This window comes from Oncorhynchus tshawytscha, linkage group LG08 (assembly GCF_018296145.1).
Source record: "Oncorhynchus tshawytscha isolate Ot180627B linkage group LG08, Otsh_v2.0, whole genome shotgun sequence".
NCBI classification, from domain to species: domain Eukaryota; kingdom Metazoa; phylum Chordata; class Actinopteri; order Salmoniformes; family Salmonidae; genus Oncorhynchus; species Oncorhynchus tshawytscha.
Window position 1 is genome coordinate 81,106,961 of NC_056436.1, and position 27,440 is coordinate 81,134,400.

Genomic DNA, 27,440 nt, shown 5'->3' on the forward strand with positions numbered 1-27,440 from the left:
TTTTGCTGCAGGAGGGACTGGTGCACTTCACAAAATAGATGGCATCATGAGGGAGGGAAATTATGTGGATATATTGAAGCAACATCCCAAGACATCAGTCAGGAAGTTAAAGCTTGGTCGCAAATGGACAATGACGCCAAGCATACTTCCAAAGTTGTGGCAAAATGGCTTAAGGACAACAAAGTCAAGGTATTGGAGTGGCCATCACAAAGCCCTGACCTTAATCCTATAGAAAATATGTGGGCCGAACTGAAAAAGCGTGTGCAAGCGAGGAGGCCTACAAACCTGACTCGGTTACACCAGCTCTGTCAGGAGGAATGGGCCAAAATTCACCCAACTTATTGTGGGAAGCTTGTGGAAGGCTCCCAAAAGGGTTTGACCCAAGTTAATCAATATAAAGGCAATGCTACCAAATACTAATTGAGTGCATGTGAACGTCTGACCCACTGGGAATGTGATGAAAGAAATAAAAGCTGAAATAAATAATTATCTCTACTATTATTCTGACATTTCACATTCTTGGTCTGGAGCTCAATGCTGCCCCCTGGTGGTCTGGAGCTCAATCCTGTCTCCTGGTGGTCTGGAGCTCAATGCTGTCTCCTGGTGGTCTGGAGCTCATTGCTTCCTGGTGGTGTAGTACAGGGGTTCCCAAACCTTTTCACTGAGGCTCCCCTTCCAGCATTGGGGAACATCCCGTGCGCGTGACACATCTATTTCTTGGGCACGAGTACCATTCATGACACTAATTGTTCACACCCCTCTTGTTTGAAAATGTTTGAATGTTTTAATGCTTATTTCCTGCAATTCTACACATTTTGTCATGCGGAGCAGAGAACATTTAGCATTTTCTTGCAATTCTATACATTTTGCCATGTCTGAGGTGTATTTTGTGATATTTGAGTGACTCAAACACTACAACAAAATCTACGTACTAAAAAAAACCTAGCTATAAAATGTTAGTTGACATGGGCTAGTTGATCTGGACATTTCGGACAATTTATAAATAGCTCTCTAAAGGTTTGCAATGACTGACATGATAAGAGGAACTGATGATGCACTACCCAGTTTAGAAACGGTATTCTACTATTACAACACACATGTGGCATACAGCTAGATATGGGATTCATGAATGAGTGGGTTATGAACAATAATGATGACAACTTGCATATGTTGGGACAGGATGTGAACTTCTTAGGGGTCCTGCTAGCGGGACAACTTCCGGTGAAACTGGAGGGCGCGCAATTCAAATAAATAATCATAAAAATTATGGATATTAAACATTTAGGTACATACAAGTGTCTTATATCGGTTGAAAGCTTAAATTCTTGTTAATCGACCTGCACTGTCTGATTTACAGTAGCCATTACAGCAAAAACATGTCATGCGATTGTTTGAGGCCGGCGACCCTCATCAAAATAATTTTCCACCGGCACAGGTTTCATACATTCACAAATAGCGATTAAATATTCACTTACTTTTTGAAAATCTTCCCCTGATTTGTCATCCAAAGGGTCCCAGCTATAACATGTTTGTCGTTTTGTTGGATAAAATCCTTCTTTAAACCCCAAAAAGTCTGTTTAGTTTGCGCCATTGATTTGAGTAATCCACTCGTTCAACATGCAGAGAAAGGAATATGAAAATCTACCCCTAAACTTTGTTTCAACAAATCAAAATATGTTTCTATTGACTCCTCAGATACCCTAAAATGTCATCAAACTATAATATTTCTTACAGAAAGAAGTATGTTCAATAGGAAACTGATTTTAGCAGTGTCTTTATGGCACGCCCCGAACACACATTTCCAAGACCTGTGTCCCTGTACTAAAACTGATATTTCTTATTTGTTTTGGAAGTTACACTCCTTGAAACCTTGATCATAGACTCCTGACACCCTGTGGAAGCCATAGGAATTACAAGCTAGAATTCAGTTTGCCCCTATACTTTCCATTGTAAGAGCATGGTCTCAACAAAACAAAGAAAAATTATGTTTGGTTTTTCGTCTACATTATTTTAACCTTTCTACAAACTTCAAAGTGTTTTCTTTCCAATGGTACCAATTATATGCATATTCTGGCTTCAGGGCCTGAGCAACAGGTAGTTTACTTTGGGCACGTCATTCAGGCAGAAATGTAGAAAAAAAGAGGCCTAACACTAATTATGTGTTCTCCTGTCATTCATCTATTCATGTTTGTTGAAGAACATTTCTGTGGCCAACAGACAGTAAATAAACATGTCTAATGTGCTGCTTTCCCTTTAGATGGTTGGTGGGCTGCTCAACTTCTGCTTCTACACGTTCGTCAACAAGTCTCTGTCGGTGGAGTTCCCAGAGATGTTAGCAGAGATCATCAGCAACCAGTTACCAAAATTCAAAGCCGGGAGCGTCAAGCCCCTCCTCTTCCACCAGAAATGACTGTGTGGTGCTTCCGCCACCAAGACACAATGCCTTAAAATCCCCTCACCTTTCCCCTGACAGAGGGAGACCGGGAAGAAGAGAGGAGAGAAGAGGAGATGCTGATTTGGGAGAAAGTATACAAAGTACAAGGGTTTGGGGATTTGGGGATGAAACATGGAGGAGGAAGGAGAGATTTGTCAAGAGGCAGACGACGAGAGGGAAAGAGCACAGAGTTTTTTTTTGTTTCGTTTAACATCTATGATCCAGTATGCAGTATAACAGTAGAAATAAATGTCTTAAGTTTAAAGATAATCAAGGATTGAAATAAACTAACCATGTTTTCTCAGGTGTATCACCCTCAGAATTTAACAATATCTAGATTAAACAAGTATCTATGTACAGATTATTAAGATGCTATTTTTTACAACCACAGGTTTATACAGTTTATTACACAGGTCATTTCTTACCTCAGCAAAGGTAAACACTATAACTCTTGTGATGTTTTCCCACAGGTTTAGCTACTGGGTATTCCTCTACCTACTGTCGTGTTTAGAACCTGGTTGTAACAGAGTTGATTATCAAGTCACATGACATAAAACATCTCGTTTTGTTCGTAACTGTCTTTACAAAAGCATGTTTGCATAGCTTTTATTTATTTTTAAGTCAGGCATAACATTATGAAATTGTTGTTTTTTTGTAATGTAAGTGTACAGTACACAATTCACAGACCTATCTTTGTCTACGTTTAGGCTACATGCTGGCTGCCAGGTTTACACACACACACACCGTCGATCAGAAAAAAGGGAGAGAAAAAAAGATGTGCCTTTTTAGCTTGACGTCTGATTTTAGCCGTTCTCTCTCTGACTGTCTGAGGATGTTCTTCTTTCACCATCACGGTTGACCCTCAGTGTATGTGATTGTTTCCTTCATATTACATGCAGTTTCAGTCAGTTTTCCTTTTTAAAATGGCTGCCGTGTTTGTCTGTTGCTATTGCAGCTCGGTTATGGATTCTCAATGTGAGATCAATCGATCTAATAATACTCCCAATCTACATACAGTATTCCCTTCCTGATCTCTTGTTCACGTCTCTATTTTAAATACTATTTTAGCACTATGCCCCCCCCCCTCTACTAAACTGAGAGAATGTGAAAGTAAGTAGTAGAAAAGATGTCTTTAACTCTATTGGATGTTTGTAAAAGGAAGCTATTAATTGTCACCATTGAACTTGTTATTTTTGTCAGCAAAATGTAACTGGGTATTTAACTAGGCAAGTCAGTTAAGAACAAATTCTTATTTACAATGATGGCCTACTGGGGAACGCACAACAGATTTTTACCTTGTCAGTTCGGGGATTCGATCCAGCAACCTTTTGGTTACTGGCCCCTCTAACCATTGCCGTCAGTCAGTGAACCTCTTCCTGTTGCTTTTGTTTTAACTGTTGTTTTGCTAGTCGTTTTTTTGCCTATTGTCATTGTTGGAATGTGTCGGAGAGAGAGAGAGATGCGTCAGCCAATCAAAAATAGAGAGTTTGAGAACGCATCGGCGGCCCCAAAACCAGGCCGGTTGCTATGGTTTCCCTAACCATAATATTTAATGGGAGTATGGCAGTTCTTGAATTTAGTTGTACAGTAGTTCTTGGTCACTTTAGGAAAGGCAGAGGGCTTCAGTGTTTGACCCTCAATACTCTATATGCTGCTTTCTGTATGAACACAGGTGTGTTTGAATGGATAGTAGAGTGGTATGGGAATGAAACATGGGTAACTTGTCACTATTGATCCCTAAAGAGTCACTTATATTCTGGCAACAGTGACATGTCACTGACATATCAGACAATTTGACCGTTTTACGAGACAAACCAGCGATACACAGGGGGTTCCGGAGAACTTCCACTGATGGACCGTGGTCTAGGACAACCTCGTACCCCACCGAGGCACCTTGCTTACGTCTTAGCTCTTTGTGTGTGTTTTACTAAAAACGTTTTCCAGTAAAGCACTTAGTACTAACATCCTTCTCTGTCATCTTGTGTTTTGCACTCAAACTGTGTGTCGTCCCACATGACACCCTTGTTCCCTTTGTAGTGTGTTACTTATGACCAGAGGAGGGCTCTGGTCCAAAGTAGTGCACGAGATAGGGAATAAGGTGCCATTTGGGATGTAGCTTAGTTGTTGGAGGGCATAGCTTAGTTGATGGAGGGCATAGCTTAGTTGATGGAGGGCATAGCTCTCCATCTTCTGTCCTCTGGGAGTTTCAGTGCCAAACTTGAACTTTCTCTTTTTTTCAGGTTTGGAAAACAGTCCTCGTTTTAACAGTTGTCAGTGTTTATTTCAGAAAAAGATGAGGGAGAGAAAAAAAACCTACTTAAAGCACTTATGTCCACCGTGGATTGAGTGGATTATTACAGAAACTAAAAAGGTGAACTATTGACCTTTTTTAGTGTTTTCATCCACACTAGAGATTCCCTAGCATAAATATAGATAGCAGGTTGACCCTTTAAGTCTAACAAACCCTTTCTATACACATGTACTTAGGTAGTTTAATGAGTCCAACATGAATTTGTAATATTTTATGATTTTGTCATCATGTTGTCACCAAAAACATTTTCCTGCTTTGTCATTCATGTTTTGCTTCTGTGCAGATGTTTTGTTCTTTCTCCCGTGAAACACAAACCAACCCAGGTATCAAAATGAATGTGAATCTCCGTACTAGGTCAGGCGGGGAAGACTTAAGTCCTAGGGGGAGGGCATAGTGTCTGCTGGTCCTGGAGGGAGGGAGGGCATAGTGTCTGCTGGTCCTGGAGGGAGGGCATAATGTCTGCTGGTTACTTGTCCTAACTCCTGGCACGTATTTAATCCATTACTTTTACTAGTTGCTCTGAGAGGGCAACATACCTGGTTAAATTCAGTCACTGGTTTAAAGGAAGAGACAAAACACCAGGAGACATTCTAAAAATGTATGGTGATGCCGCAGGGGAGGGGAATTTGAGAGAATTGTTAACCCGAGACCTGAAGCGATTTTGAATAGTTGGGGTGTGTTCCAACTTCTCACCGAACTGGCATTAAAAATACAATGCTAGTTATTTGTTGCCGTCGTTGGTCTATTTACATGTTGGAAAAATGACTATTTTATTATTTTCATACACTATGCCAACATCTAATAAAAAGCTATACATTAGTGATTCTGAAGAACAACTATACCATACTCAGGTTGTTGTCATTGGTTAAACATGTATGTGGTCATCTATGTTGATGGAACCATTTAAAACCAAAAACATTCGGTTTTGATTCCCAACATTGTGTGTTTTTGTGACATTCATTAATTAACAGTCAGGTTAAATAAAAGCTCACCTGGCCATTCAGGTAAGTTAGTTTCATACATACTGGACATGCCAAAGTCATTTGATGTTCTCACTACTTGGTTAGCCATTGTTAGCTTCCCAATCTATCCTAAAGGAAAATATTTGATTTTCTTTCAAGGTGGTACAAACATAGTTGAGCAAAACCAGCAAACTAGTTCTCCCGATCTAAACAGCTCCTTCTGGATTACTTTGACATTCAGTGTGGCTACAAGTTGTTCTCTGCTGTTGCCTTTCATATAACAAGTATGAAACCACAAACTACTCACCTCTCCTTATCCAAAAAAAATGTATTGGTCTCTGTGAAATTGTATCATACAGTACATTTTTGACAAGGAAATCTGAAAATATGCAATACGAATTACAAATATATGACTTACTTGTTGCTCTAAACAAGAGAATATGGACGTGTACTATGTAAGATCTTTTTTCTTTTACAATATAAGCTACTTTAGACAGAAACTGTTCACTTTAGTGAACTATTCTCTGTATTTCTCTGCAGGACAGATTTTCAGGAAACCTTTCAATAGTGTCAATATATACCATTTATTTAGACAACACAGTTCCAGTATATTACATTTTTCTATCAGGTGGCCAAAGCAAAGTTCAGCATATTTTCCTGTCGTTTTAGTGGCTCGTGGAACGACAGACATGCAGGGCTTTTCTGTTTCATAACACATTTTATATATATTTTCTTTTTTTTTGTATAGCTTTGGTCAAATGTTGTGTACTAATATTATGAATATAGTAGTCAGTCAAAAAGTTCACAAATCAACCAGTTTGAACCTAACAATTTCCTCTGCCCCAAAATATTATTTTGAATTTCTATTTTGTATAAAACATATGCAGCCATGAACTTCTGAAGCGTATTATCAAGGGCAGAACGATGATTATTCACTGGTATATGCTGTTCTCTGAAGCTTATTTGTTTTGCTTGTACACAATTATGTACATATAATCCAAAGTAAAGAAAAGCAATTTGTTGTATTTCTCCCACAAATAATAATATTCTATATCCTGTGTATTATTGCTCATCTGTAGTAGGTCATGTTGATGCTTTTCCTTCCATTAAATGTTGGAACTACGTCTTTGTTTTGTGTGGTATCTTTTTAAAAACGAGAAATTATATACAGATTGATCATGATGTTACCTTCTAGTATTTTTAATAACCACGTGATAATTCAGCAATGGTTCATTCATTAAAAGGGGCTTTTCCATTCTGGTGCTTATTGATTTGATTTGTAACCTTTTGTATGACTAAGGACATGATTAAGTTATTTCCTTGGCTAGCTGCCAGGGGACCTATTCTAGTTGATGGAAATTTTAATGTATTTGACACCAACCTCAGTCTAATAATCAGTCTAATATTGCTATGGTTAGTCTCTTGGTATCAGCATTTCTATGATGACTTGGTGCCCCAAAGCCAGTTATAATGTTGGGAGAAAAGTGCTTTTTCTTTCTTATTGAGGCCCTTTAGCCTGATCCCAGATGTGTTTGTACTGAATGGCCGAGTCCTATGGTTGTTGGCATACCAAAAAGTTTGTTATGGCAAGATGCCACAAACAGATGTTGGACCGGGCTCCAAGGCTGTAGCTCCTATGCCAGATTCCAGTTATTGGCCTTGGCTCCAAGGCTGTAGCTCCTATGCCAGATTCCAGTTATTGGACCGGGCTCCAAGGCTGTAGCTCCTATGCCAGATTCCAGTTATTGGACCGGGCTCCAAGGCTGTAGCTCCTATGCCAGATTCCAGTTATTGGACCGGGCTCCAAGGCTGTAGCTCCTATGCCAGATTCCAGTTATTGGACCGGGCTCCAAGGCTGTAGCTCCTATGCCAGATTCCAGTTATTGGACCGGGCTCCAAGGCTGTAGCTCCTATGCCAGATTCCAGTTATTGGACCGGGCTCCAAGGCTGTAGCTCCTATGCCAGATTCCAGTTATTGGACCGGGCTCCAAGGCTGTAGCTCCTATGCCAGATTCCAGTTATTGGACCGGGCTCCAAGGCTGTAGCTCCTATGCCAGATTCCAGTTATTGGACCGGGCTCCAAGGCTGTAGCTCCTATGCCAGATTCCAGTTATTGGACCGGGCTCCAAGGCTGTAGCTCCTATGCCAGATTCCAGTTATTGGACCGGGCTCCAAGGCTGTAGCTCCTATGCCAGATTCCAGTTATTGGACCGGGCTCCAAGGCTGTAGCTCCTATGCCAGATTCCAGTTATTGGACCGGGCTCCAAGGCTGTAGCTCCTATGCCAGATTCCAGTTATTGGACCGGGCTCCAAGGCTGTAGCTCCTATGCCAGATTCCAGTTATTGGACCGGGCTCCAAGGCTGTAGCTCCTATGCCAGATTCCAGTTATTGGACCGGGCTCTGACATTCAGAAGTAATCTGCTCTACAATAATAAAACTGACCCTCCTATACTACATGAATGGCCAACATCATCTGAAGACTCACCCGGATGGGACGGTGGGAGGCAAGAGGGACGAGAATGACATTCACAGTAAGACCAGAAATAGTACAATATTTCAGTGGATTTTGTGTTCTCAAATGAAAACAGAATACTATGTCAAGAATACAAATTTGGTTATTTTGTTTATTAAATTGTTCATCCAATCAAGAAGTTTAATATTCAACAGTAATACATTATGTTGATGCATGCCTTAATGGATTGCAAATGTTCACAATCAACTTAACATAATTGACATTAAGGCTCATATTGTTATACTTCATTAAAGATACATCCTCAGTCTCCCACAATAATAATGACCCATAATTATGTTATGGCTCAATAATAAGAGCAATGTGGGTGTGAATTACATGATAGGAATTTGTGGGATCTATTTACACTACAACAACACAGCTGGTTATGTGCTTAGGAAGTAGTGTTGCATATCTACAGACAATGTTATTAGTAAATATTCTACTGTTGTTAAAAGCTCCCATTTGCAAAACATCTACCATTCATACTGAGGCTATATAGATGAGCCTTTTCTTTGAATGTTGCATAATGCCATGATAACCAAACAAAAAGGTAGCTAACCCCCAGCCCCAGACCATGTCCTCGTGGTGTCGGTATGACCATGTTCTCGGTATGACCATGTCCTCGTGGTGTCGGTATGACCATGTCCTTGTGGTGTCGGTATGACCATGTCCTCGTGGTGTCGGTACAACCATGTTCTCGGTATGACCATGTCCTCGTGGTGTCGGTATGACCATGTCCTCGTGGTGTCGGTATGACCATGTCTTCGTGGAGTCGGTACAACCATGTTCTCGGTATGACCATGTCCTCGTGGTGTCGGTATGACCATGTCCTCGTGGAGTCGGTATGACCATGTTCTCGGTATGACCATGTCCTCGTGGTGTCGGTATGACCATGTCCTCGTGGTGTCGGTATGACCATGTCCTCGTGGTGTCGGTATGACCATGTTCTCGGTATGGCCATGTCATCGTGGTGTCGGTATGACCATGTTCTCGGTATGACCATGTCCTCGTGGTGTCAGTATGACCATGTTCTTGGTATGACCATGTCCTCGTGGTGTCGGTATGACCATGTCCTCGTGGTGTCGGTATGACCATGTTCTCGGTATGACCATGTCCTCGTGGTGTCGGTATGACCATGTCCTTGTGGTGTCGGTATGACCATGTCCTCGTGGTGTCGGTATGACCATGTTCTCGGTATGACCATGTCCTCGTGGTGTCGGTATGACCATGTTCTTGTGGTGTCGGTATGACCATGTCCTTGTGGTGTCGGTATGACCATGTTCTCGGTATGACCATGTCCTCGTGGTGTCGGTATGACCATGTCCTTGTGGTGTCGGTATGACCATGTCCTCGTGGTGTCGGTATGACCATGTTGTTGGTATGACCATGTCCTCGTGATGTCGGTATGACCATGTCCTTGTGGTGTTGGTATGACCATGTTCTCATGGTGACCCCTTCACCCTCCCCAACTATCTCCCCGAGACACAAAGGTCACAGAAACAGGGCTGTTTTAACATTGATGTCAACACATTCATTTAGGATCGTGACAGGAGACATTTACAATTGTTATCATCATCATTCAAATAATTATTTTGGATCACTCAAACATTTTAATACTATCTTACCAATCTGTTTTGGACTACTTAGAGTCTTTGACCAACCCCACGTAATCTAATCAACGATCAGCATATGTTTGTGATGACTGTGTTTCTGTCTCTCCCATGTAGTCGATAGTAACTGATCTGTGTTATTTCCTGGTGAAGATGGAGGTGAACCACTACAACACCTACCAGGAGTGGAGTTGGTACATTGGGACTGAAGAAGAAAGGGAAAGCCAAACTAGACTCCAGAACCCACATAGGGCAGAAGGCCATCTTCTTGCCACGGCGACTAGAGGGCACAGGGGAGTGAAGGTTGTAAGTCCAGGGGTGTGTTAAATGTAGTGCACTATATTGGGAATAGGTTTCCATTTTAGACACATCCTTTCCAAAGGGCTCATTGGGAAATTGCAGACAGGCTCAACAAAGAGTATTTGACATTTCAACTAGCATGAAGCTTGAGTTTCAGGTTATAACAGCAGTTTCAGAAGAAAAAGAAACGCACACCTATAAAGACGAGGTGCTGGCTAGAGGTGCTGGCTAGAGGTGCTGGCTAGCGGTGCTGGCTAGCGGTGCTGGCTAGAGGTGCTGGCTAGAGGTGCTGGCTAGCGGTGCTGGCTAGCGGTGCTGGCTGGAGGTGCTGGCTAGGGGTGCTGGCTAGAGGTGCTGGCTAGAGGTGCTGGCTAGAGGTGCTGGCTAGAGGTGCTGGCTAGCGGTGCTGGCTAGCGGTGCTGGCTAGAGGTGCTGGCTAGAGGTGCTGGCTAGAGGTGCTGGCTAGCGGTGCTGGCTAGAGGTGCTGGCTAGCGGTGCTGGCTAGAGGTGCTGGCTAGAGGTGCTGGCTAGCGGTGCTGGCTAGAGGTGCTGGCTAGCGGTGCTGGCTAGAGGTGCTGGCTAGCGGTGCTGGCTAGGTGCTGGTGCTGGCTAGCGGTGCTGGCTAGCGGTGCTGGCTAGAGGTGCTGGCTAGCGGAGTAGAAACTTGAAAATAAAAAAAGAGCTGCACACTCTAGGAGCTCAGATGCAAAAATGTAATGCCAAGCTGTCTTCATCAGGGTATATCAATAACAGCAGTTTACCAATGTCTCCACTGACCTGTTATAGATGCTATAAACTGTTGCCGCTATATGGTGGACAGCTGACTGGTAGAAGCATGCTAAAACTTGACCAAATGAAGCATTCCACTCCACACTACGAGGTATACATCTACAATGTATACCTCTACTGATGTGACTATAGACATCTAGAATGTATACCTCTACTGATGTGACTATAGACATCTACAATGTATACCTCTACTGATGTGACTATAGACATCTACAATGTATACCTCTACTGATGTGACTATAGACATCTAGAATGTGTACCTCTACTGATGTGATGTGATTATAGACATCTAGAGAATGTACACCTCTACTGATGTGACTAGACATCTAGAATGTATACGTCTACTGATGTGATATGACTATAGACATCTACAATGTATACCTCTACTGATGTGACTATAGACATCTACAATGTATACCTCTACTGATGTGACTATAGACATCTACAATGTATACCTCTACTGATGTGACTATAGACATCTACAATGTATACCTCTACTGATGTGACTAGACATCTAGAATGTATACGTCTACTGATGTGATATGAGTATCGCTGTGGTCCTCTGTAGCTCAGTTGGTACAGCACAGAGCTTGCAACAGCAGGATATTTGGTTTGATTCCCGGGACCAGCCGTACGTAAAATGCATGCATTACTGTCATTCGTTTAAGACAAGGGTCTGCTAAATGGCATATTTAAATATCTTATAGAAAGCTGATGGATATGAAATCACATACTGTACATTGAAAACCATAAGTCCCCCTGGGGGAACTGTAGCTGTCCAGTCATAGCGTCTTTCAACCACAAGGTGTCAATGCTTCACAACACATAAACCTGCAACAGAGACGATCAAATCTCGCTTTTAAAAAGTCACATTTATTAGACATGAAGCTTTTTACAATTTATAACATCTCATAACAATAAAATCCCCAGGATGCAGCTGTACTACTAGTTCACACAGATAGAGATGTGTGTGAACCAGTACTGGGTTAGGATCTTAGCTGTACCATTCCACATAGGGGCTAAGCAAGAAATCTAAACAGCTGGTTTAAAGCAGACTGACTGGCTGGCATACGAGGGGGGGGGGTCCGTTAAGAGCAGGTTTGAGAGAATTTAGTTAACAATATGCCAACAATTGCCTAAAAGAGAAAGATCAACAAGTATCATTTCTTGTCTTCTTCCTAAATCTAATTATTATCACCCATATGAACGCTTTATACTCACTCAATAACTACCCTTTGGTCATGTTTAGTTGTTTGTGTGGATGATATGTCCAGGTTCCACTGGAATAAACTCCTTGGGGTTTTAGTGCTCTTTGTAAAAGTGCAGCTGCTCAAATTCTCCGATAGCATCATAGTTAGTTTCCATACCGAATGTGTTCGTTCTCTAAACTAAAACAAAACAACTGCATGACATGTACAACACTTCTAACCTTCAGATCTGCACATACGATACTTTACGTTTGAGGTATGTGTGCGAGCATATATAAAAAAAAAGGTAGGATTCTGTCTTATAGGAATAATTAATGTTGACTCAATTTAGCAAAGAACTCTGCTCTCTATGGTCTAGAAATTAGGGTAACGCTTCATATGGAGCCAAAAGGTATTGTGTATTATTACTTGCTATAAGCATGTGTAAAACATGTTCAGATTGTAATGCCCTGTGTGACAATTTTTTTCCCCATCCTCAACTGGTTGATCTCATGATTACTATGAACTAATAACAAAACGTAAAAAGTTTTTTTATGACCAAGTTATTGTGCATTATAACGGCGGGCTTTGAATAAAGTGTTACTGAAATAAGACTGATCCCAATTGGCTTGAGGGGCAGATGCATGCTAGTACACTACCATCAAACAATCTAAGGCATTACCCATACATTACAGACTGAAAAAATGTAAAATAGCACTTAACATTCGCCACTAATGAATACATAGTTAAAATGACTACCCATAATCCATTTATGAAGTTTTCAAATAGAATAATAAAACTGACATATTTAATTCCTGAACGTTACAAGAGTCGTCTTCATCAAGGTTTTTTTTCTCTTCATCGTGCCGGGTATTTTGAGTAGTTTGGTTTTAGACTTCTGCAGTTTTGTTGCTTTTTGTCGGGTATGTTTCTTTTCAAACATCCAGGATTCTTTATCCAGATCCTGTGACGTTGTGTTTATTCAGCTGTGTGAAAAGTAAACAGGAGAAACGTTAACGGAGGAGATCAGTATCTCTGTAGGGGGAAGGGTGGTTTACTATGGACCATATACAGTGCCTTGCGAAAGTATTCGGCCCCCTTGAACTTTGCGACCTTTTGCCACATTTCAGGCTTCAAACATAAAGATATAAAACTGTATTTTTTTGTGAAGAATCAACAACAAGTGGGACACAATCATGAAGTGGAACGACATTTATTGGATATTTCAAACTTTTTTAACAAATCAAAAACTGAAAAATTGGGCGTGCAAAATTATTCAGCCCCCTTAAGTTAATACTTTGTAGCGCCACCTTTTGCTGCGATTACAGCTGTAAGTCGCTTGGGGTATGTCTCTATCAGTTTTGCACATCGAGAGACTGAATTTGTTTCCCATTCCTCCTTGCAAAACAGCTCGAGCTCAGTGAGGTTGGATGGAGAGCATTTGTGAACAGCAGTTTTCAGTTCTTTCCACAGATTCTCGATTGGATTCAGGTCTGGACTTTGACTTGGCCATTCTAACACCTGGATATGTTTATTTTTGAACCATTTCATTGTAGATTTTGCTTTATGTTTTGGATCATTGTCTTGTTAGAAGACAAATCTCCGTCCCAGTCTCAGGTCTTTTGCAGACTCCATCAGGTTTTCTTCCAGAATGGTCCTGTATTTGGCTCCATCCATCTTCCCATCAATTTTAACCATCTTCCCTGTCCCTGCTGAAGAAAAGCAGGCCCAAACCATGATGCTGCCACCACCATGTTTGACAGTGGGGATGGTGTGTTCAGGGTGATGACCTGTGTTGCTTTTACGCCAAACATAACGTTTTGCATTGTTGCCAAAAAGTTAAATTTTGGTTTCATCTGACCAGAGCACCTTCTTCCACATGTTTGGTGTGTCTCCCAGGTGGCTTGTGGCAAACTTTAAACAACACTTTTTATGGATATCTTTAAGAAATGGCTTTCTTCTTGCCACTCTTCCATAAAGGCCAGATTTGTGCAATATACGACTGATTGTTGTCCTATGGACAGAGTCTCCCACCTCAGCTGTAGATCTCTGCAGTTCATCCAGGGTGATCATGGGGCTCTTGGCTGCATCTCTGATCAGTCTTCTCCTTGTATGAGCTGAAAGTTTAGAGGGACGGCCAGGTCTTGGTAGATTTGCAGTGGTCTGATACTCCTTCCATTTCAATATTATCGCTTGCACAGTGCTCCTTGGGATGTTTAAAGCTTGGGAAATCTTTTTGTATCCAAATCCGGCTTTAAACTTCTTCACAACAGTATCTCGGACCTGCCTGGTGTGTTCCTTGTTCTTCATGATGCTCTCTGCGCTTTTAACAGACCTCTGAGACTATCACAGTGCAGGTGCATTTATACGGAGACTTGATTACACACAGGTGGATTGTATTTATCATCATTAGTCATTTAGGTCAACATTGGATCATTCAGAGATCCTCACTGAACTTCTGGAGAGTTTGCTGCACTGAAAGTAAAGGGGCTGAATAATTTTGCATGCCCAATTTTTCAGTTTTTGATTTGTTAAAAAAGTTTGAAATATCCAATAAATGTTGTTCCACTTCATGATTGTGTCCCACTTGTTGATTCTTCACAAAAAATACAGTTTTATATCTTTGAAGCCTGAAATGTGGCAAAAGGTCGCAAAGTTCAAGGGGGCCCGAATACTTTCGCAAGGCACTGTATATATATAGACAATTACATTGACGGAACCAATGTAAAGAAATTTGGTTCCACCAAAGAATATTGGTTCCATCAATGTAATTGTCTGCATCATTTCTAATCCCCCACATATTTTTTGGGTAAATATATATATCCATACACACACCTATATAGACACACAGTATATACATACACGTACCTATATAGACATACCGTACATACTTTAAAGAATATACCTTTATTATTATTCCCCCCAAACCCTACCTCCGATCCCCCAATTGGAGTAAACTAATAAACACTTAGGTTTTTACCTTCAATTTATACATCTTATACACATTTTACAGACAGTCTATTTTACAATAGTTATATTTTTGTTTGTACCGGTACCGAGTCAATGTGGAGGCTATATACAGCGGGTACCGGTACTGAGTCAGTGTGGAGGCTATATACAGGGGGTACCGGTACCGAGTCGGCAGACTACATTGGAAGGAAACTAGCGAGTGAAGAGAATCAATATGATTTGGTTGATTACCAGTACTATTTATTTGATTTATTAATAAAAGGACCAGGCTTATGATTTGATAAGGTCTTATTCTGCTGTAACACAGGAATGCTGTGTGAATTAGGGCCCTTTACCTTCAGTAGATGAACAGGACTCTCGTTCGAGGAAGTGTGGCGTAAGTAGGGTCGGCCATTTTGCGAACCCGGGAGTAGTTGACGAACCCTCTGACGAACAGCATGAAGCCTGGAGAGTCACAAAAAGACAACAGCATCCGTTCCATGATCACATTTCATACACATTAAATCATTCAAATAAGAGCTCAGACGTACGCTCCACTTACCCAAAGCCAGGAACACCCACCACAACCAGTACTGACCATCAAAGTAGCCGGGGAAGTAGGTGGAAAACTGAAATGTTCAAAAGACAGTAAAATAGCATTAGGAGGACCAGTCGTACACACAGTAGCATTCCAAAGCATTTAGTGCAGGAACAAAAGCCCGAATGCACCGCAGCACAGTGAGAATTATATACATGGGGGATACAACCATCCCAGCTCTGTCGATGTAGCTGTGAAGAAACTAAATCAATTATTTTGGTACTTGTCCATATGTAAGCTGTTTTTTTTGGGGGGGGTCGCAGGTTCAGGAATGGCTGAAGAACTGCCACATTTACCTGGAGCTAAATCTGCAGATAGCACTACTGGTTGATCTGAAAAGTCATAGTCAATCGATTAATAATAATAATATTAGAAAAATGATCTTTAATGAATTAGAACTTGGTCTTCAGAGATAGATGGGAGGGGTTGATAGAACTAAAAACAAACCGAAAGTACTCAGAACCCTTGACTTTTTCCACATTTTGGTACATTACTTATTTTAAAATGTATTCAATAGTTCCCTCCCCCCATAAATCTACATGCAATACCACAGCAAAACCAGTTTAAACATTTTTGCAAATTCATAATTTTAAAAAAAATCAGAAACATCACATTTGCATAAGTATTCAGACCCTTTATTCAGTACTATGTTGAAGCACCTTTGGCAGCGATTACAGCTTCGAGTCTTCTTGGGTATGACGCTACAAGCTTGGCACACCTGTATTTGGAGACTCCAGTCTAAGGTCCTGACCGCTCTGGAGCAGGTTTTCATCAAGGATCTCTGTACTTTGCTCCGCTCATCTTCCACTCGATCCTGACTAGTCTCCCAGTCTCTGCCACCGAAAAACGTTGCCACCACCATGCTTCACCGTAGAGATGGTGCCAGGGTTCCTCCAGACGTGACACTTGGCATTCCAGCCAGTTCAATTTTGTTTCTCATGGTCAGAGTCCTTTAGGTGCCTTTTGGTAAACTCCAAGTGGGCTGTCATGTGCCTTTTACTGAGGAGTGGCTTCAGTTTGACAACTCTACCATAAAGGCCTGATTGGTGAAGTGCTGCAGAGATGACTGTCCTTCTGGAAGGTTCTCCGATCTCCACAGACAAACTCTGTCAGTGACCATCGGGTTCCTGGTCACCTCCCTGACCAAGGCCCTTCTCCCCTGATTGCTCAGATTGGCCAGCTGTAGGAAGAGTCTTGGTGGTACCAAACTTCTTCCATTTAAGAATGATGGAGGCCACTGTGTTCTAGGGGACCAATGTTGCAGACATTTTTTGGTACCCTTCTCCAGATCTGTGCCTCAACAATATTTTATTGATATTATTAATATTTTTTAGTCTAACGTAACAAAATGTGGAAAAAGGGAAGGGGTCTGAATACTTTCCAAATGCACTGTATATGGTATGTATAAGCTGGAAGTAGAAGCTTAAGTGTTGTTGTCCATTAATTTACTCCAATTAGGGGAGTGGTTTTAAGATATATATGTAATACCAGTCAAAAATTTGGGCACACCTGCTCATTCAAGGGTTTTTCATATATTTGATTAACTATTTTCTACATTGTAGAATAATAGTGAAGACATCAAAACTATGGAATCATTTAATAAACAAAAATGGTTTTAAAAATCGAAATATTTTTTAGATTTAGATTCTTCAAAGTATCCACCCTTTTGCCTTGACAGCTTTGCACACTCTTGGTACTCTCAACCAGCTTCACCTGGAATGCTTTTCCAACAGTCTTGGAGTTCCCACATGCTGAGCACTTGGCTGCTTTTCCTTCACTCTGCAGTCCAACACATACCAAACCATCTCAATTGGGTTGAGATTGGGGGATTGTGGAGGAGAGGTCATCTGATGCAGCACTCCATCAGTCTCCTTCTTGGTAAAATAGCCCTTACACAGCCTGGAGGTGTGTTGGGTCATTGTCCTGTTGAAAAACAAATGATAATCCCACTAAGAGCAAACCAGATGGGAGGTGTATCGCTGCAGAATGCTGTGGTAGCCATGCTGGTTAAGTGTGCCTTGAATTATAAATGAATCACTGGCAGTGTCACCAGCAAAGCACTCCGACACCATCACACCTCCTCCTCCATGCTTCACGGTGGGAACAACATGTGCAGAGAGCATTCGTTCACCTACTCGGTGTCTGACAAAGACATGGCGGTTGGAACCAAAAATCTCAAATTTGGACTCATCAGACCAAAGGACAGATTTCCACCGGTATAAGGGCCATTGCTTGTGTTCCTTGGCCCAAGCAAGTCTTTTTATTATTGGTGTCCTTTAGTAGTGGTTTCTCTGCAGCAATTCAACCATGAAGGCCTGATTCACGCAGTCTCCTCTGAACAGTTGATGTTGAGATATGTCTGTTAACTGAACTCTCAATTTCTGAGGCTGGTAACTCTAATGAACTTATCCTCTGCAGCAGAGGTTACTCTGGGTCTTCCATTCCTGTGGCAGTCCTAAAGAGACCCAGTTTCATCATAGCGCTTGATGGTTTTTGTGACTGCGCAAATTTTACGGATTGACTGACCTTCATGTCTTAAAGTGATGATGGATTGGTGTTTCTCTTTGCTCTGTTTTTTCCATAATATGGACTTGGTATTTTACCAAATAGGTCCATCTTCTGTATACCCACCCCTACCTTGTGAGGTTGCGTGTGTTGATCTTACCCTGACTATGAGAACCCATTTGATGAGAGACAGGCCAAACCCAGAGATGGCGCCGTAGCGGCCGGCTGCAGAAGTGGTCAGACAGAAGGACAGGAAGAAACCGATCCAGTTGAACAGGAATGCCACTGGAGAGAAGAGAGGACAATCAATCAATTAACCAATCAATCATAGACCACTAATGAGGAAGTTACACATCAGTTAACATTCTGTGCTGTTCACCACACATAGACCACTAATGAGGAAGTTACACATCAGTTAACATTCTGTGCTGTTCACCACACATAGACCATGATGCTTTGTGGAAGATTATACAACAGCTTTTCTAAAATCACAAACTTCCTCCTTATGAACCGTTTGGACAAGTCCCTGGCTTGACTTATTTAGTTGATTTGTTTAGTGGACCCATGAGATGCAGGACAGGCATTGTCCACCCATAACAATCCCTACACTGTACAGGAAACAGAGAGAAGACTTACTGAAGAAGGTGAGCATGAAGATGCCATCATTCCCTATCCGCAGCTGGTCAGCATCGTCAAACTCATCCTCCTGAAAGGATGTATTTTTGTCAGACATCTTCAAATGATGATGGTCCAAACATGTTTATTGAGGATGTAGGCTCTCAATGAAAAATACCTCAATGAATGAATGAATATCACTGTGAAAGGAGGACAGACATACCACGACCCTGCCAGGGACGAGAGGGACGCCGGTCTCCGCTTTGGTCCTCTCTGCTTCATCATAGGAGGGCAGTGTGGTCGCCACGTTGTAGGATGGGGGGTTGGGGAACCTGCCTGCATCCTCCTTGTAGTCAAAGAACGCTGGAAGGGAAATGGAAAGGTGCAGAAAACTAAAACATGAGTGACATCACATTAGTGATGGCTAGTAGCAAGGTGAAGGTGGAGAGCTCACCCAACACCACAGCTTTGTACCGTAGCCTATTCTTTTGAGCACTAGAGTAACCTGAGAACAAAATCCTATTCCTGACTAATGAGATTAGTCAATATTTTGCCAGTTACTGTGTGTAGTGCTATGGATGGACAGAGGACAATTACCTGCGTTGGCAGCGGAGATGCTGCTGTAGGGGGGAGGGGCATCCAGGACAGCTGCTTCCTCCTGAGGGGGCTGGGCTGCTGCTGGCTCCTCCTCATTCAACAGCTGAAGGAATGGGCCAGAGCAACACACACACAGTCAGTGGGATGATGCTGCTGTGCAACTATTATGTCTGACCAATGCTGAGAGTAATTTAGCTAGCTGCTTCTGTGCTTATACCAAAAAAATGAATTAATGTGGTAACCATGGCAATTTGATTGGAAATATAGCAGAATACAAACAGTGTAGTTATTCCCTCCACAAGGCAATCAAACAGGCAAAACTTCAGTACAGAGACAAAGTGGAGTCGCAATTCAACGTCTCAGACACGAGACGTATGTGGCAGGGTCTACAGACAATCACGGACTACAAAGGGAAAACCAGCCACGTCGCGGACACCGACGTCTTGCTTCCAGACAAACTAAACACCTTCACCTGCTTTGGGGATAACACAGTACCACCGACCCGGCCCCAAGGACTGTTTGCTCTCCTTCTCCGTGGCCGACGTGAGTAAGACATTTAAGCGCGTTAACCCTCGCAAGGCTGCCGGCCCGGGCGGCTGGCTGGTGTGTTTGCGGACATATTGAATCTCTCCATATCCCAGTCTGCTGTCCCCACTTGCTTCAAGATGGCCACCATTGTTCATGTACCCAAGAAAGCAAAGGTAACTGAACTAAATGACAATCGCCCCGTAACACTCACTTCTGTCATCATGAAGTGCATTGAGAGACTAGTCAAGGATCATAGCACCTCTACCTTACCCACTTACCCACCTAGACCCACTTCAAATTTGCATACCGCCCCAATAGAGCCACAGACAATGCCATCACACTGCACACTGCCGTAACCCATCTTGGCAAGAGGAATACCTATGTAATGCTGTTAATTGACATTAGCTCAGCATTCAACATCACATACCCTCCAAGCTGATCATTGAGCTTGAGGCCCTGGGTCTGAACCCTGCCCTGTTCAACTGGGTCCTGGACTTCCTGACGGGACGCCCCTAGGTGGTGAAGGTAGGAAACAACACCTGCACTTCGCTGATCTTCAACACTGGGGTGCGTGCATGGCCCCCTCCTGTACTCCCTGTTCACCCATGACTGCGTGGACAGCACGGCTCCAACTCAATCCTCAAGTTAGCAAACGCCACAACAGTAGTAGGCCTGATTACCAACAATGACGAGACAGCCTTCAGGGAGGAGGTGAGGGCCCTGGGAGTGTGGTGCCAGGAAAATAACCTCACACTCAATATCAACAAAACAAAGGAGATGACCCTGACTTCAGGAAACAGCAGAGGGAGCACCCCCTATCCACACCGACAGGACCACAGTTGAGAAGGTGGAAAGATTCAAGTTCCTCAGCATACACATCACTAACAAACTAAAATGGTCCACCCACACAGTGTGGTGAAGGTGGCGAAACAGCGTCTCTTCAACCTCAAGATGCTGAAAAAAACTTTGCTTGGCACCTAAAACCGTCAAACTTTTACTGATTCACAATTGAGAGCATCCTGTCTGACCGTATCACCGCCTGGTACGGCAACTGCACCGCCCTCAACTGAAAGGCTCTCCAGAGGGTGGTGCTGTCTGCCCAACGCATCACCAGGGGCAAACTATCTGCCCTCCAGGACACCTACACCACCCGATGTCACAGGAAGGCCAAAAAGATCATCAAGGACAATAACCACCCAAGCCACTGCCTGTTCACCCTGCTATCATCCAGAAGGCGAGGTCAGTACAGGTGCATCAAAGCGGGGACTGAGAGACTGAAAAACAGCTTCTATCTCAAGGCTTACAGAATGTTAAATAGCCATCACGAGCACATTAGAGAGGCTGCAGCCTATATACAGAGACTTGAAATCACTGGCCACTAAGAAATGGAACACTAGCTACTTTAATAATGTTTACATATTTTGCATTACTCATCTCATATGTACGGTTGAAGTCAGAAGTTTACATACACTTAGGCTGGTGGTTTTTCAACCACTCCACAAATTTCTTGTCAACAAACTATAGTTTTGGCAAGTTGGTTAGGACATCTACTTTGTGAATGACAAGTCAATTTTCCAACAATTGTTTACAGACAGATTATTTCACTTAAAATTAACTATATCACAATTCCAGTGGGTCAGAAGTTTACATACACTATGTTGACTGGGCCTTTATACAGCTTGGAAAATTCCAGAAAATTATGTCATAGCTTTAGAAGCTTCCAATAGGCTAATTGACATAATTTGAGTCAATTGGAGGTGTACCTGTGGATGTATTTCAAGGCCTACCTTCAAACTCAGTGCCTCTTTGCTTGACATCATGGGAAAATAAAAATAAATCAAAATTTGATTTATTTGTCACATACACATGGTTAGCAGATGTTAATGCGAGTGTAGCGAAATGCTTGTGCTTCTAGTTCCGAAATCAACCAAGACCACAGAAAAAAAGTCTGGTTCATCCTTGGGAGCAATTTCAAAATGCCTGAAGGTCCACGTTCATCTGTACAAACAATAGTACGCAAGTATAAACACGATGGGACCATGCAGCCGTCATACCGCTCAGAAAGGAGACGTGTTCTGTCTCCTAGAGATGAACGTACTTTGGTGCGAAAAGTGCAAATCAATCCCATTACAGCAGCAAAGGACCTTGTGAAGATGCTGGAGGAAACAGGTACAAAAGTATCTATATCCACAGTAAAAACGAGTCCTATATCGACATAACCTGAAAGGCTGCTCAGTAAGGAAGAAGACACTGCTCCAAAACCGTCATAAAAAGCCAGACTACGGATTGCAACTGCACATGGGGACAAATATCGTACTTTTTGGAGAAATGTCTTCTGGTCTGATGAAACAAAAATAGAACTGTTTGGCCATAATGACCATCGTTATGTTTAGAGGAAAAAGGGGGAAGCTTTCAAGCCGAAGAAAACCATCCCAACCGTGAAGCACGGGGGTGGCAGCATCATGTTGTGGGGTGCTTTGCTGCAGGAGGGGCTGGTGAACTTCACAAAATAGATGGCATCATGTGGAAGGAAAATGATGTGGATAGATTGAAGCAACATCTCAAGGCATCAGTCAGGAAGTTAAAGCTTGGTTGCAAATGGGTCTTCCAAATGGACAATGACCCCAAACATACTTCCAAAGTCGTGGCAAAATGGCTTAAGGACAATAAAGTCAAGGTATTGGAGTGGCCATCACAAGGCCCTGACCTCAATCCTATAGAAAATTTGTTGGCAGAACTGAAAAAGCATGTGCGTGCAAGGAGGCCTACAAACCTGACTCCGTTACACCAGCTCTGTCAGGAGGAATGGGCCAAACTTATTGTGGGAAGCTTGTGGAAGGCTACCCAAAACATTTGACCCAAGTTAAACAATTTAAGGCAATGCTACCAAATACTAATTGAGTGTATGTAAACTTCTGACCCACTGAGAACGTGGTGAAAGAAATAAAAGCTTAAATAAATCATTATCTCTACTATTATTCTGACAAGTTACAATCTTAAAATAAAGTGGTGATCCTAACTGACCTAAGACAGGGAATTTTTACTAGGATTAAATGTCAGGAATTGTGGAAAACTGAGTTTAAATGTATTTGGCTAAGGTGTATGTAAACTTCCGACTTCAACTGCATATACTCTATCTTAGTCAATGCCGCTCTGACATTGCTCATCCATGTATTTAGATATTCTTAATTCCATTCCTTGGATGTGTGTGTTAGATATCGGCCGATTCTGATTTTTCAACGCCGATACCGATTATTGTTGGGCCAACAAAAAAGCGGATGCCGATTTTTTTAATGTATTTGTAATAATGACAATTACAACAATAGTGAATGAACACTTCATTTAACTTAATATAATACATCAATACACATCTATTTAGCCTCAAATAAATAATGAAACATGTTCAATTTGGTTTAAATAATGCAAAAACAAAGTGTTGGAGAAGTAAAAGTGCAATATGTGCCATGTAAGAAAGCTAACGTTTCAGTTACTTGCTCAGAACATATGAAAGCTGGTGGTTCCTTTTAACATGAGTCTTCAATATTCCCAGGTAAGAAGTTTTAGGTTGTAGTTATTATAGGAAATATAGGACTATTTCTCTCTACACCATTTGTATTTCATTAACCTTTGACTATTGGATGTTCTTATAGGCACTATAGTATTGCCAGTGTAACAGTATAGCTTCCGTCCCTCTCCTCGCTCCTACCTGGGCTCGAACCAGGAAAACTTCGACAACAGCCACCCTCAAAGCAGCGTTACCTATGCAGAGGAAGGGGAACAACTACTCCAAGTCTCAGAGCGAGTGACGTTTGAAACGCTATTAGTGCGCACCCCGCTAACTAGCTAGCCATTTCACATCGGTTACACCAGCCTAATCTCGGGAGTTGGTAGGCTTGAAGTCATAAACAGCGCAATGCTTGGAGCATTTGCGAAGAGCTGCTGGCAAAACGCACTAAAATGCTGTTTGAATGAATACTTACGAGCCTGCTGGTGCCTACCATCGCTCAGTCAGACTGCTCTGTCAAATCATAGACTTAATTATAACATAATAACACACAGAAATACGAGCCTTAGGTCATTAATATGGTCGAATCCGGAAACTATCATCTCGAAAACAAGATGTTTATTCTTTCAGTGAAATACGGAACCGTTCCGAAATTTTGGCATCCATAAGTCTAAATATTCCTGTTACATTGCACAACCTTCAATGTTATGTCATAATTACGTAAAATTCTGGTAAATTAGGCAGCCCAAACTGTTGCATATACCCTGAATCTGCGTGCAATGAACGCAAGAGAAGTGACACAATTTCACCTGGTTAATATTGCCTGCTAACCTGGATTTCTTTTAGGTAAATATGTAGGTTTAAAAATATATACTTCTGTGTATTGATTTTAAGAAAGGCATTGGTGTTTATGGTTAGGTACACATTGGAGCAACAGTCCTTTTTCACGAATGCGCACCGCATTGATTATATGCAACGCAGGACACGCTAGATAAACTAGTAATATCATCAACCATGTGTAGTTAACTATTGATTATGATTGATTGTTTTTTAGAAGATAAGTTTAATGCTAGCTAGCAACTTACCTTGGCTTACTCCATTCGCGTAACAGGCAGGCTCCTCGTGGAGTGCAACGTGATTAGAGCGTTGGACTAGTTAACTGTAAGGTTGCAAGATTGAATCCCCGAGCTGACAAGGTATAAATCTGTCGTTCTGCCCCTGAACAAGGCAGTTAACCCACCGTCCCTAGGCCGCCATTGAAAATAAGAATGTGTTCTTAACTGACTTGCCTGGTTAAATACATTTAAAAAAAAATTTTTTTTTTAAATCGGCCGAATCGGTGTCCAAAAATACTGATCCGATTGTTATTGAAAACTTGAAATCGGCCCTAATTAATCGGCCATTCCGATTAATCGGTCAACCTCTAGTGTGTGTATTGGGTATATGTTGTGAAATTGTTAGATATTACTGCACTGTCGGAGCTAGAAGCACAAGCATTTCACTACACCCGCAATAACATCTGCATGTGACCAATCAAATTTGATTTGATGGAATCATTCATCTATTTCCTAGTGAGACAAATTGACTGGCAACACCCCATCAGTGACATGACAGGAACCTTTGATACCCCTCGGGGTATCCTACGAAGCAAGATCAATGAGTTAGCCAGCTAACTTTGAGAAACAACCAGAAATAACTACAGATTTATCTGGTTCATTAGGAAAGTTAAATATAGATAAGAGTGCTTTCAGAAAGTATTCACAGACATTGACTTTTCCCACATTTGTTGTGTTACAGACTGAATTTAAAATGGATTAAATTGAGATTGGTGTGTCATTGGCCTGCACACAATACCCCTTGATGTCAAAGTGGAATTCTGTTCTTCCAAATTAATTCAAAATGAAAAGCTTTAATGCCTTCAGTCAATAAGTATTCAAACCCTTTCTTATAGCAAGCCTAAATAAGTTTAGGAGTAAACATTGGTTTAACAAGTCAGATAATAAGTTGCATGTCCTCACTGTGTTCAATAATGGTGTTTAACATGATTTGTGAATAACTACCTCTATCTCTGTACCCCACATATACAATTATCTGTAAGGTCCCACAGTCGAGCATTGAATTTCAAACACAGATTCAACCACAAAGACCAGGGAGATTTTCCAATGCCTCACAAAGGGCACCTATTGGTAGATGGGTAAACAATCATTTAAAAAAAAAAGAGATTTTGAATATCCCTTTGATCATGGTGAATATATTAATTACACTTTGGATGGTGTTGTCAATACACCCAGTCACTACAAAGATACAGGCGTCCTTCCTAACTCAGTTACCGGAGAGGAAGGCTCATGGTTACAGAGTTGAATTGCTGTGATAGGAGAAAACTGTGTTTTGGTCAACATTGTTGTTACTCAACAATACTAACTTAAATGAGAGCAAAATAAGGAAGCCTGTACAGATTTTTTTTTATTCCAAAACATGCATCCTGTTTGCCATCGTGCCTTATTGCAAAGTAATGAACTTTATGTCCTGAATAAAAAGCGTTATGTTTGGGGAAAATCCAACACATTACTGAGTACCACTTTTCATATTTTCAAGAATGGTGGAGGCTGCAACATGTTATGGGTAGCCTTGTCATCGGCAAGGACTAGGGCGTTAGTTCTATTCTGTTTATTTTTAGCATTAAGGACAGACAAAATCCTCCAGGAAAATCTGGTTCAATCTGCTTTCCGACAGACACCGGGAGACAAATTCACCTTTCAGCAAGACAATAACATAAAACACAAGGCCGAATATACACCGGAGTTGCTTACCATGATGACATTAAATGTTCCCGAGTGGCCTAGTTACAGTTGACTTAAATCGTGTTGAAAATCTATGGCAAGACTTGAAAATGGCCACCAAGAAAATATCTATGACCAATTTGTTAGAGCTTAAATATTTTTTTTAATACTAGTGTTCAAATACTGTACAATCCAGGTGTGCAAAACTCATATATTTACCCAGAATGAGTAACACCTGTAATCACTGCCAAAGGTCATTCTAACATGTATTGATTGATTCAGGAGGTTTCATATTTATCTAATCAATATGTGTTTTATTATTCTTCCACTTTGACAGAGTATTTTGTGTAGATTACTGACTGTTAAAAGTGGGATAAAAAACGATTTCTTTGTTACATCGTGGAAAAGGAGGAATAAATACTGAAGACACTGGATGTGTTTTCGGGTGTGTTCAATCAATTTGACCTTGACCATTTCAAATTTGTCTAGAAAAAAAAGAAGTTATTTCATTATATTTAGGCGAGTAAACTGGCTACTTTATCCTGCCTTGTGGTATACCTCTCTGGTATTAAATCTCAGATTGGCTGTCTACAATTTATTAATTAATGTAGGCCTACCTACTAGCTAGCGATTGTAGTGGGTTCTTGTGCAATCTTGATACATTTCAATGTCACTATGATTTGTGGTAGCTAACTAGCTAGCTAACTAGTTAGCTAAATACCTACCCGTATTTAGATTATATTCACTGCAACAACATATTCCACGGATTAGATTTGCAATGGCCTATGAGGGTGGGACATGTAACAAATGGGCCTGTGGCCCCGTCCTTTTTAACTGTAGCTAGTTAGCCACCATAAACGAGGTAGTAAATTAACTTGTTACCCAAACCATCAAGCTACATTTTCATGACATAATGAGATATAACGTTTGGTAAACATGGCCGAAGTCATAACAGTCACCGTTTCGTTTTCCACTCCTGGCTAGCTAGCCGTTAGCTCATTTTATTGGGTTGTCATAAAAATGTAAAATAAACGTACCTCCTGATATCTAACGTTGCTGATTTGCTCGGCCATCCTGGATGGAAGTTGAGTGTTTGAAAATAATGACTTGTTTGACAAACTGTGAGCTGTATATACTATTGATACTGTACGCTAACCCTCGAAACTAGCACAGCTCCGCCATCTCCTCTTCCTCACAAATCGGGTGTGTTGCTCCGCCCCTTGCCCTGTCACGTGACCCAGCGGAACTGTCAGGATT

General features: G+C 41.6%; 2 protein-coding genes across 5 annotated transcripts in view; one reads left to right on the forward strand and one right to left on the reverse strand.

Moving 5' to 3' along the window:
• Positions 1-6,830, forward strand: part of LOC112241349 (glucocorticoid receptor) — a 75,221-nt gene extending 68,391 nt beyond the window's left edge. For all 3 annotated transcript variants that reach the window (XM_024409462.2, XM_024409474.2, XM_024409470.2), the window contains exon 10: positions 2,258-6,830. In XM_024409462.2, coding sequence (XP_024265230.1) covers positions 2,258-2,410 — 153 coding nt within the window. In that variant the 3' untranslated portion in view covers positions 2,411-6,830. The remainder of the gene's footprint in view (positions 1-2,257) is intronic.
• Positions 6,831-11,772: 4,942 nt separating this feature from the next.
• On the reverse strand, positions 11,773-27,398 carry LOC112241464 (NEDD4 family-interacting protein 1-like). Of its 2 annotated transcripts, XM_024409575.2 has the most exons (8): positions 27,221-27,398; positions 19,371-19,473; positions 18,997-19,136; positions 18,795-18,864; positions 18,319-18,443; positions 15,618-15,684; positions 15,412-15,520; positions 11,773-13,092 (listed from the first exon to the last, which is right to left on the reverse strand). In XM_024409575.2, the coding sequence occupies exons 1-7, from the start codon at positions 27,254-27,256 to the stop codon at positions 15,414-15,416; spliced, it is 648 nt and encodes a 215-aa protein (XP_024265343.1). In that variant the 5' UTR covers positions 27,257-27,398; the 3' UTR covers positions 11,773-13,092; positions 15,412-15,413. The 2 variants fall into 2 exon arrangements, with proteins under 2 accessions (XP_024265343.1, XP_024265348.1); XM_024409580.2 differs by lacking the exon at positions 11,773-13,092 and having other exon boundaries at positions 15,407-15,520.
• Positions 27,399-27,440: the final 42 nt, after the last annotated feature.

Excerpts from the sequence above, each read along its gene's own strand:
- LOC112241464 (XM_024409575.2), bottom strand. The coding sequence starts at position 27,256 with ATGGCCGAGCAAATCAGCAACGTTAGATATCAGGAG. Across the intron at positions 18,444-18,794 it reads CTTCATGCTCACCTTCTTCA|TGGCATTCCTGTTCAACTGG; the intron begins GTAAGTCTTCTC and ends TCTTCTCTCCAG. Across the intron at positions 15,685-18,318 it reads AATGGGTTCTCATAGTCAGG|TTTTCCACCTACTTCCCCGG; the intron begins GTAAGATCAACA and ends TGAACATTTCAG.